This window comes from Chlamydomonas reinhardtii, chromosome 16 (genome assembly GCF_000002595.2).
Source record: "Chlamydomonas reinhardtii strain CC-503 cw92 mt+ chromosome 16, whole genome shotgun sequence".
Lineage (NCBI taxonomy): Eukaryota > Viridiplantae > Chlorophyta > Chlorophyceae > Chlamydomonadales > Chlamydomonadaceae > Chlamydomonas > Chlamydomonas reinhardtii.
The window spans coordinates 1,613,944-1,621,751 of NC_057019.1; the positions used below are offsets into that span (position 1 = coordinate 1,613,944).

Below are 7,808 nucleotides of genomic sequence, written 5' to 3' on the forward strand. Positions count from 1 at the left end.
CAGGCAAGTAAGCGCGGTGGGCCGGCATCCGCTCCCAAACGACTACACCGGGCTCGGGGCTGGGCAGGGTGGGGCTCCAGTCAAGCCTGCGCCGGCGACATGTCTGTACCCACACCTGGCCATACTCGCAGTCTAGGGCCTTGTAAATGCAGATCAAGCATGCACGTAAGTTCAGGCAAGTAAGCGCGGTGGGCCGGCCATCCACTCCCAGAACCACCTAGCACCGGGCTCGGGGCTGGGCAGGGTGGGGCTCCAGTCAAGCCTGCCCCGGCGACATGTCTAAACCCACACGACCTGGCCAAACTCGCAGTCTAGGGCCTTGTAAATGCAGATCAAGCATGCACGTAAGTTCAGGCAAGTAAGCGCGGTGGGCCGGCCATCCGCTCCCAGAACCACCTAGCACCGGGCTCGGGGCTGGGCAGGGTGGGGCTCCAGTCAAGCCTGCACCGGCGACATGTCTAAACCCACACCTGGCCAAACTCACAGTCTAGGGCCTTGCATACTTCTTACGGGTAATGCAACAGTGCTAACCCATGTACACCCCGTATTATGCGCCACAAAAATCGACATCGGCTGCCGCACGCTTCTTGCCAGCAACGGCGTTGGCCCGAACAGCCAGAGCCGGAGGCTTCCGCCAGACTTGCCAAAACAAAAGCGATGGCATGCGTCCAGTACAAGGGTTCATCACAACTCCACGCACGCATGCCGCCTTCTGTGCCTCGATGGCGGCCTTACGCTCTGCTGCCATACAAGACGCGACCCGCCTGGCAGCCCCGACACCATCCTTGCTGTTGGCAGCGTCTACCTCCTCGAGCTGGTCCCGCTGCTTGGCGTCCAGCTCGTCCACTCCATACGCAGCGCCCAGCTGTGCCAGCGCGTTCACATCCTTGAACCGCAGGAAGTGGCTGGAGCCCCACCGGATGATCTTGCCGGTTGTCTGAAGGGGCCTGGTGCCGTGCACGATGGTGTTGGCAGCGAACACGACGATGGTGAAGTCCAGTGGTTGAAAGGAGATGCCCAGCGATGGCAGCACGAACTCGCCCCCAGCGATGATGCCGCTGTGCCTATGAAACCACAGGATGATAGTCCAGACACCTGTGCATAGCAGCACATGGTTCGTTAAGAAACTTCTGGATGCCGCCGTACAACCTGCGAGATGGGATCCACTCCACTCCCGCTGCTTACAGCAGTGTAGAGCTAGTAGTGCGTTGCGGGCAAACATACAGGCCCCGTGCGCCCAGCGAAGATGAATGGTGCCAACCCACCATCGTCAGTGTCGAGGTGCAGCATCACGCCCTGATTCTCGGTGAGAGAGATGATGTTTGTGGCAGTCGCGCCAAGCATGAAGGGCTTGCCTTGCTCGGTGATCACCAGGTCCCTGCGGCAGAAGCAACAGGAGCCAACTCAGCAAGGGTGATCACAGCACTAGGTGTGTCGCACGTCATTTTACGCATTGCGAGCTAGCAGCACAGCAACAACACCACTCACCGGTACGCCGGCATGAAACTCAGGCGCTTCTCAACGACGCTCCATACAGTCTCCGCCAGGCGCTGCAGGCTGACATCATTAGCCTTGCCGTAGACGTTGCTGGTGACACGGGCGCGGTGCGCCACGGCGTACCTGTGACCCACCACGGGAAGGGGTGGGATCGGTCAGGAGCTGGCTGCGTGGTAGGGTGGGAGTGTAGCCATGCGAGAGGAAAGGCTGCTTGACTGTGGCACCACCGTCCTTCCCAATAGGCTTAAGTTGGGACGATGGTAAGCCGGGCTGCCCAGTGCCCAGCACAAACTCGCGAGCTCACAGCGCAAGACTCGGTTGTTTGGCCACGGTGCTTTGGTTTCCCCTGTGCCTTGCCCACGCACCCTTTCGAGATGGCCTTGCCGTCATTCTGTATCAGCGCGTTGCCGGTCATGTTCACCTGCCAGGATGTGCAGTCGGCATGTCATATTGCTGTGCAAATGCGCAGTCCTGTGCGGCTTATGCGGCCCAGTGCCTGACACGCGGGCTCGGCCCACTTACCGTGTGGTCCCCACCGAAACGGTCCACAGTCGCGAACTGCCCCTTGCTGACCAGGTTGTCGTACTCGGCGCAGATTATGTCTGTCTCCTTGCCAATTGGCACCTACGTGTCGGCATGGATAGATGGTCAGACATTAGGAACTGCGGGGCAGCTACTTTAGGAACCCACATGTCTGCAAGCCTATTACTCGCCCAGGAGGCCACCATATACTCGCCTGTAGGACACATGCCACCACGCCAGTTGCCTTGCCGCTCAGCTCGCCCCATGAGGGGCGAAAGGCGGGGCCATCAAAGGATGGCTTGAATAAGGAGCCCTCTCCCCCCTCCACCTCCCCCGCCGGCTCCTTTACAGCTGTGTAGAAAACCACCTCCTGCCCCGTCACACATCGACAGCCCCGGAACATCTCGTCGCATGCTGGGCCCCACTTGTCACCGTCAGCCTTGCGGGCGGCCACCGCGGCGCTGTTGCTTTGCTGCAGGGCCCTGGCGTCTACCAAATACGACGTGTGCCGGCCCGGCGTGAGCGAGACGCCCATAGCAAGCGACAGGTCCGCGTCGACAGCAGTGCTTTGGATGGCGACGACATGGCTGGGCAGCGGGGGGTTCGGCACCGAGTCAACGCGCCGGATAGCCCGGGCGATGTCGGGGTTCGGGGCAGAATACTCCAGCGACAGGACCTTGAAGGCAGGGTCCACGGGGAATTGACTGCAGCGAAAAGCAGCGCGAGGTCGCGGGGGTCAACACTTCCGCAATCCCCGATTTCCCCCACGCTAATACCACAGCGGCCAGCGCTGTATACTTCACTCACCCGCAGAATGACCCCCCGGCCGCTTCCATTTGAGCTGTCGCTTCCTTGCGAGCTGTCGCCTCCAAAATCGCGAGTGACTTGCGAGCAGACCTGCGCATAGAAGGCCAGCGTTCCTCAGTTGAATGTCGCGTGAGAACACCGTTTGGTGCGCTGCTGTTCTACTCACTGCGACCAGCGCTGCGGCAGCTGTGCATTCTGAACGAGCTGGTACTCCGATGCTAGGGCGACACTCATTTTGCTATTTTAATGTATAGAGAAGCAACTTGCATGTGTATTACTATTGGACAATGCTCATTCTGCTCATTGACCCGGACTTCCCCAAGTCGCGCGAGATGGGACCCAGCTGAATCGGTCAGTATTAACCCGGCAAGACGTACCTGTACGCATACAGTATTTAGTTCGAGGCATGTATTAATAAGCCACAACCGCCTCCTCTGCGTTTCGTTGACCTCGCGTTTCCTCATACCCGCCCCCAACTACTTGCTGGAGTCTACCTATAATAGATACAGTCAGGTCAGTAATTTAGACATCCTGAAGCAGCGTCTTACTGGCATGCTGCAAGTTTGCGAGGGCGCGGCCCACGATGCGAACTTCGCCGCGCTGTTCTGCACCGCGACGCAGCTTTAAGTTGTTATCAAGTTGCTGTGTGATAAGTATAGATGACCAGCATCATAAAAAACACGGCTTCCTCCAACCGCGGCCCCTGTCCCAACCATGCAGGATGCCGACCGAGCTCGGCGCCACTTTCAGGAAGGACCTATTCAGCAAGGAGGTGGAGGGTTGGCTCGGGCGAGCAACCCCTGCGGATCGGGAACGCTTTGAGCGCGTTTTTGAAAGCATACGGTCCGTCACCGAGGCGAAGCAGTCCCCAGATGCGCACGCGGACTTCGTAAACTCGACGCTAGACAAGATGCGCCGGCGCGGCTCCTCCGCCGCTGCTGGCCCCAGCAGCAAGCGCCCGCCGCTGGCCCCAGGCGGTGCCACCGTTGTGGCTCAGGGCTGGTCTTACACAGCGACACGTGCTGCCCTGAGCCGGCCCGAGACCCAGTCCACGCTTGCAAGCCTGACGGACAGGGTGGCAGAGGAGCAGGCGGCGGCAGCCGCGGCCGCGGAGCGCGAGCGCTCTGCTGAGCCCCGGCCGCACAGCGCACCTAATAAAAACAACAGCAACGACGCTGTGCCCGCTACCGCCGCGGGCGGTCGCGACCGTGAACTCACCAGCTTCGACCGGGCTGCCGCACGGCGGCGCGCCATCTCCTTCGGCGCCCCCTCCACCGCCTCGGGAAGCGCGGACGCCACCGCCGGCAGCATCACGGACAAGAACGCTGTGGCCGCAGCCGTCGCCGCGTACCAGCTGCAGCAGCAGCGCGCTCAGCAGACAGCTACAGCTGCGGGGGCGGCGGGCGCGACGGGCATCGTGGGCGTCAGCCCTGATGTGACCACCTACGGCGAGAGCTACAACCTCCGGTCCATGTACCCGGAGATTTACGACCAGGCGCTGCGGGAGACCAAGGCCGACGCCGTGCCCAACTACACACTGATCAGCGAGTGGGGCGATTCACTCAAGGCGGTGAGTTCTTTGTATGGGTGGCGGGGGCAGGTGGGTTTGCCTTGTCTGGGGAACTTGAATGAAGGCTGGGGAAAATGGGGAGTCAATGCGGCACATGAACGCATTTCCGACAATATCGCTTGCCACTCCCACCCCACAGGGCACCTCTGACGCGCACAAGCTTTACATGCGCACCACCTACAACACGACCAACGACGAGGTGTGCAAGCTGGAGACCACCACCGACAAGGTCCGCGAGCAGGAGTTCTTCAAGTGGATGCAGGTACGCTGGTACTACGGTACTTGACTGGAAACCGGGGATGTAACACAGGGCCAATTGTAACATGGGAGGCATCGAACAGGTCCTGACAAATGGTACCAGTAGCATGCAGAGTGGGCGAGTGGCACCCCCGCGCGCAGTCCCCTCACGCTGTGCTGACCGTTGCTTGCCCCCACTCTGCCTGTTTCCCGTCACTCCACAACAGCGCCAAAAAACCTATTACGGCGATCTGCTAGCCCGTGCCAAGGGCCAGGACCTGGAGTCGGTGCTGGCGGGTGCGGACGACGATCAAAAGCGCGAGATCCTGAACGCGCTGCGGCAGCTGCACGCGGCCGTGGATCCGGACCAGATCAAAAGCCACAGCCAAGCGGTGCACTGCGAAATGCGCGGCATTCAGAACCTGGAGCTGGAGGCCAAGCTGAAAGAGTACACGAAACGCAAGACCATGGGCGGGCCGCACACGGAGCTGGCCATGCGCAAGCCTGGCGCCAAGCAGCGGCCCGCCACCGCTGAGCTGCGGCCCAACACGGTCGAGCTCAGTTTTGGGGCCTCCATGCCCGCTGGTGCCGGAGCGGAGCCGTCCTCAGGCGCGCTGAGGCCGTCCAAGCCGCGACCAGCCACAGCCGGTGCAGCGCTTGGCAACCGGGGAACGGGGGGCGCTAATGTGCCGGCGCCGCGTCGCGCCTTCGCCACGGCGGGGCAGGAGAAGAAGGACACGTTCCTGTCCAAGGTGCCGCTGCAGTGGTCGGTGGGCGCAACCGGCGGGCCACTGCAGAGCGCGTACACGGACACCTTCGGCGGGCGGGGCGCGGGGCGGGCGCGGCCCAACAGCGCGCTGCTGCGCACCGAGCCCGTCAAGTACCGCGAGGTGACCTGCCCCATCGGCGCCGTCAACCCGCACACCGCCATGGCGCCCTTGCGCACCGCCTACCCCGTGCCCGAGTCCTTCCTGGGCGCCACCATCTCGGGCGGCACCGGCAGCATCCCCTTCCCGCAGCGCAGGGGCGACACCGTGTATCGGAGCGAGTTCGCGCCACGTGACGCCGCGGACGTGCACGCCACCCTGGCGGCGCAGGCGGCGCTGACAGAGCAGGCGGGCAAGGCGTTGCAGAAGAGCACACTGCCCATGGGCCCCAAGAACGGTATCAATCTGGTGGAGCCCGCGGACTGGCTGTCGGAGATGAAGGACGAGTACGTGCCGTACGCGGACAACTACGTGAAGAGTAATGCCGATACGCGCGTGTCCATGCGCGTGATGTTCAATGGCCCGACTGCGTCGGCCGGCAAGGTGGCCACATTGGTCGACTCGACCGGGCGGCTGGTCAAGTACTAAGTATGATCACATGATGTGGCGGCACGGTGGCAGTGGTGCCGCGCTTGGCAGGGATGGGAGCAAAGTAGGACGGCTTGCTGTGTGCGGGATGAGTGCTGGCAGCAGTGGTGGTATGTTAGGGATGCGTGTGTCTGTGCGCCGGCTCGTGCGAGTGAGCATGCTGAACGTAAGGGCTTGAATCCTCCACACCGGTCGTTTAGTATGGTGACAAGACTGCTCACCTCTGCTTTTGCTTTGGGGGATGGGTGTGTAACGTTTTGACCCTATCAGGGACACAGCCTCTCCCTACGCGAAGGTCCCAGTCCTGTTCATGCAAGAGCACGGCGCGTGTCAACACGACACGCGTGCGCTTCATTAGTGGTACGCATGGCCTATAAGTAAAAGGCCCTTGTGTTTTTGGGGCAGAGCTGAATTGCCTAATGAATTGTGAGGCGGCGAGGCAGTGAGGCGGTGGGCAGAGGCATGGCGCACTGCATATATAGATACTCACAGCTACACCAGCACACAGGAGAGCGTGACATACCATGGAGGGCCTGCGGGCGAAGTTTGATAGCCCTGAGGCCTATTCTGCGTACATGGCGGGGTTGGGCAAGATGGGGGCGGAGGCCATTCGGGCGAAGTTTGATAGCCCTGAGGCCTATTCTGCGTACATGGCGGGGTTGGGCAAGATGGCGGCGGAGGGCCTGCGGGCGAAGTTCGATAGCCCTGAGGCCTATTCTGCGTACATGGCGGGGTTGGGCAAGATGTCGGCGGAGGCCATTCGGGCGAAGTTCGATAGCCCTGAGGCCTATTCTGCGTACATGGCGGGGTTGCTTCGGGCGAAGTTTGATAGCCCTGAGGCCTATTCTGCGTACATGGCGGGGTTGGGCAAGATGGCGGCGGAGGGCCTGCGGGCAAAGTTTGCCGACCAGGAGGCCTTTGCGAATTATATGGGCAAGCTGAAGCGGGGTGTGTGTGTTGGCAGGTGGCGTGTGTTGCTTGATGTGGTGGGCACGGCCCTGGCCTCATATGCTGCGGGCAAGCTGTGGTGCCTGCTGTGCCTGGCGCTGCGGCCGGCCAGGCCAGGCAAGCCGAGTAAGGGGCGTTCAAGCGTTTGCTGCCATAGTTGCCGCACTATGTTTATAGTCAATGATGGCTTTGTTATTCGCAAGAAAGGTGGTCAGTGCATGGGCAAGCTGACGGAGCTGGCGGTGGTGGCGCGCAAGGTGATTGAGAAGGCGGCGGCGAAGGAGAAGGCGAAGCAGCAGCTGGCGGAGGAGGAGAAGGCGAAGCAGGCTAAGGAGGTGCTGATCATTAGCGACAGTGACTGAGGCGTCATAGGAGAACAGTGGACACGGGACCCAATACCTAGGTAACATATTTGCTGGCCTCCAGCGCGGCGTGGAGTACAGTGCCCTGGCTTGAGCCGATTATGAGTGGCGATCCGCGCAGCCTTCGCAATTCTGGATTGGCCGCCGAGCCGCAGGCTATGTAAAGTAAAGAGGGTTGCACCGTACTATCCTCGTAGTGTCAGAATACGCTAGGGGCTGCACACAGTGCCACACAGCGCCGACGATAACGTATACCTTACCCTGATGTCCAGCTTGGCGGATTTGGCCCGTTGGCTGCCTGCAGTGACAGCCGTGCTCCGCGTGAGTTCGTCGCATACCTCGCACTTCGCTGACGGCCCCGATGCTACGCGGTGCTGTGTGAATGGCCGTTGTGGACAGCCAACTCCATTTGCCCGCTTATATTGAACTCAACGACGTGATCGCGACAGAAGACAGGGGAGAATGAGGGGAGAGTGGCACATGAGGGGGCAGCTTACGGTAATCCTGACC

The 7,808-nt window shown here is 61.3% G+C and overlaps 2 protein-coding genes across 3 annotated transcripts in view; one reads left to right on the forward strand and one right to left on the reverse strand.

Annotated features, from left to right (window-relative positions):
• CHLRE_16g654100v5 (uncharacterized protein) overlaps positions 1-3,096 on the reverse strand; it is a 3,600-nt gene extending 504 nt beyond the window's left edge. The window contains exons 1-8 of one of the 2 annotated variants that reach the window (XM_043070859.1): positions 2,993-3,096; positions 2,827-2,916; positions 2,234-2,723; positions 2,020-2,121; positions 1,863-1,918; positions 1,489-1,620; positions 1,266-1,378; positions 1-1,095 (exon numbers count right to left, since the gene is read on the reverse strand). The exon at positions 1-1,095 is cut by the window's left edge and continues 504 nt beyond it. In XM_043070859.1, the coding sequence (XP_042915501.1) occupies positions 548-1,095; positions 1,266-1,378; positions 1,489-1,620; positions 1,863-1,918; positions 2,020-2,121; positions 2,234-2,554 (1,272 nt within the window). In that variant the 5' untranslated portion in view covers positions 2,555-2,723; positions 2,827-2,916; positions 2,993-3,096 and the 3' untranslated portion in view covers positions 1-547. Of the gene's footprint in view, positions 1,096-1,265; positions 1,379-1,488; positions 1,621-1,862; positions 1,919-2,019; positions 2,122-2,233; positions 2,724-2,826 lie in introns of both variants that reach the window. The other variant, XM_043070860.1, reaches the window with a different exon arrangement.
• Positions 3,097-3,242: 146 nt separating this feature from the next.
• On the forward strand, positions 3,243-7,474 carry CHLRE_16g654150v5 (uncharacterized protein). The gene is made up of 4 exons (XM_043070861.1): positions 3,243-3,339; positions 3,547-4,396; positions 4,536-4,658; positions 4,861-7,474. Exons 2-4 carry the CDS (start codon positions 3,548-3,550, stop codon positions 5,986-5,988), a joined length of 2,100 nt encoding a protein of 699 aa, XP_042915503.1. The 5' UTR covers positions 3,243-3,339; position 3,547; the 3' UTR covers positions 5,989-7,474.
• The last annotated feature ends 334 nt before the right edge of the window (positions 7,475-7,808 follow it).

Coding starts and splice junctions, on each gene's coding strand:
- CHLRE_16g654150v5 (XM_043070861.1), top strand. CDS start 3,548: ATGCCGACCGAGCTCGGCGCCACTTTCAGGAAGGACCTATTCAGCAAG. Junction 4,397..4,535: donor GGGGCGATTCACTCAAGGCG/GTGAGTTCTTTG, acceptor CCCACCCCACAG/GGCACCTCTGACGCGCACAA. Junction 4,659..4,860: donor AGTTCTTCAAGTGGATGCAG/GTACGCTGGTAC, acceptor ACTCCACAACAG/CGCCAAAAAACCTATTACGG.